At 46.2% G+C, this 1,190-nt stretch overlaps 1 protein-coding gene across 1 annotated transcript in view; it reads left to right on the top strand.

Annotated features, from left to right (window-relative positions):
• Nucleotides 1-1,190, top strand: part of LOC111960304 (cGMP-specific 3',5'-cyclic phosphodiesterase-like) — an 81,741-nt gene that overhangs the window by 70,212 nt on the left and 10,339 nt on the right. The window contains 1 exon segment of the mRNA XM_070437811.1: nucleotides 29-154. Coding sequence (XP_070293912.1) covers nucleotides 29-154 — 126 coding nt within the window.

Genomic DNA, 1,190 nt, shown 5'->3' with positions numbered 1-1,190 from the left:
CCTCCCCCCCTTTCCTCTCTCTCTGTAGAGTCTGTGCCAGTGGATCCTGAGCGTGAAGAAGAACTATAGGAAGAACGTGGCCTACCACAACTGGAGACACGCCTTCAACACCTCCCAGTGCATGTTCGCCCTGTTCAAATCTGGCCAGTTACAGGTGAGCTCAGCCAATCAATGGCCAGCATGGCAGGGGTGCCGGGTCACTCCGTCCAATCAGCCGATAATCAACCCCAGCAGCACGTCTTATGTGTGTTAGTTCGATCCATGGCTAACCGTGCTGTAACTGTGCCATGACCGGGTCAGTCCGACCATTGTGTTTTGTCAGCATTGGCTTCCGGTAACCGCCATATTTAAATACCAAACAAAACACCAAATATTCTCCACGACATCTGAATGTGTTACTCTGATATCTTGACTGAAAGTTATCAGATATTATGAAGAATATTGTTATTACGAATAGCAAGTTGAAGACACTTGAACGGACACTTGAGCAAGCACTGTCTCAGACATAAACAGAACTCAACATATCCCAAACACGCAGTTCCAGTTTAATCCGGTTTAACCCTCGGTGCTCACACSCAGCTCTGTTCTGATGACTCTGCAGAGGAAGTAGTAGGTTAGATGTTACACTCCCGTTGTTGCTAACAAATGGCTGTTGAGTTCATGTGTAAGCTGCTTTCTCAAGCAGACCGTGCTAAGAGCCTGACGCCCCTCTCTGTAATGAGACTAACTGTTGGTGCGTGTGTCTGAGGGTTTGTGTGTGCGTGCGTGTCGAGAGTTGCCGTGTGAGTTTGTTTGCCGAACCATTTGTGTCTCGTTGGTCGTATTTATGACTTGTGATAAGCACCCGTGTGTTCTTTTGTCGAGGTAGTGGAGAGGAGGGGATATATGTGTGCGTATGTGTGTGGGTGTATGTGTGTGGATGTATGTGTGTGGGTGTATGTATGTGGATGTATGTGTGTGGGTGTATGTGTGTGGGTGTATGTATGTATGTGGGTTTATGTATGTATATGGGTGTATATGTGTGGGTGTATTTGTGTGGGTGTATGTATGGGTGTGTATGTATGGGTGTGTATGTATGGGTGTATGTTTGTGGGTGTATGTATTTATTAGAGGTTAACCGATTATGATTTTTCAACGGCGATACCGATACCGATTATTGGAGGACCAAAAAAAGCCGATACCGATTAATC

This window comes from Salvelinus sp. IW2-2015, linkage group LG37 (genome assembly GCF_002910315.2).
Source record: "Salvelinus sp. IW2-2015 linkage group LG37, ASM291031v2, whole genome shotgun sequence".
In the NCBI taxonomy this organism is placed as follows: Eukaryota; Metazoa; Chordata; class Actinopteri; order Salmoniformes; family Salmonidae; genus Salvelinus; species Salvelinus sp. IW2-2015.
This window is presented reverse-complemented; position numbering and strand designations above follow the sequence as displayed.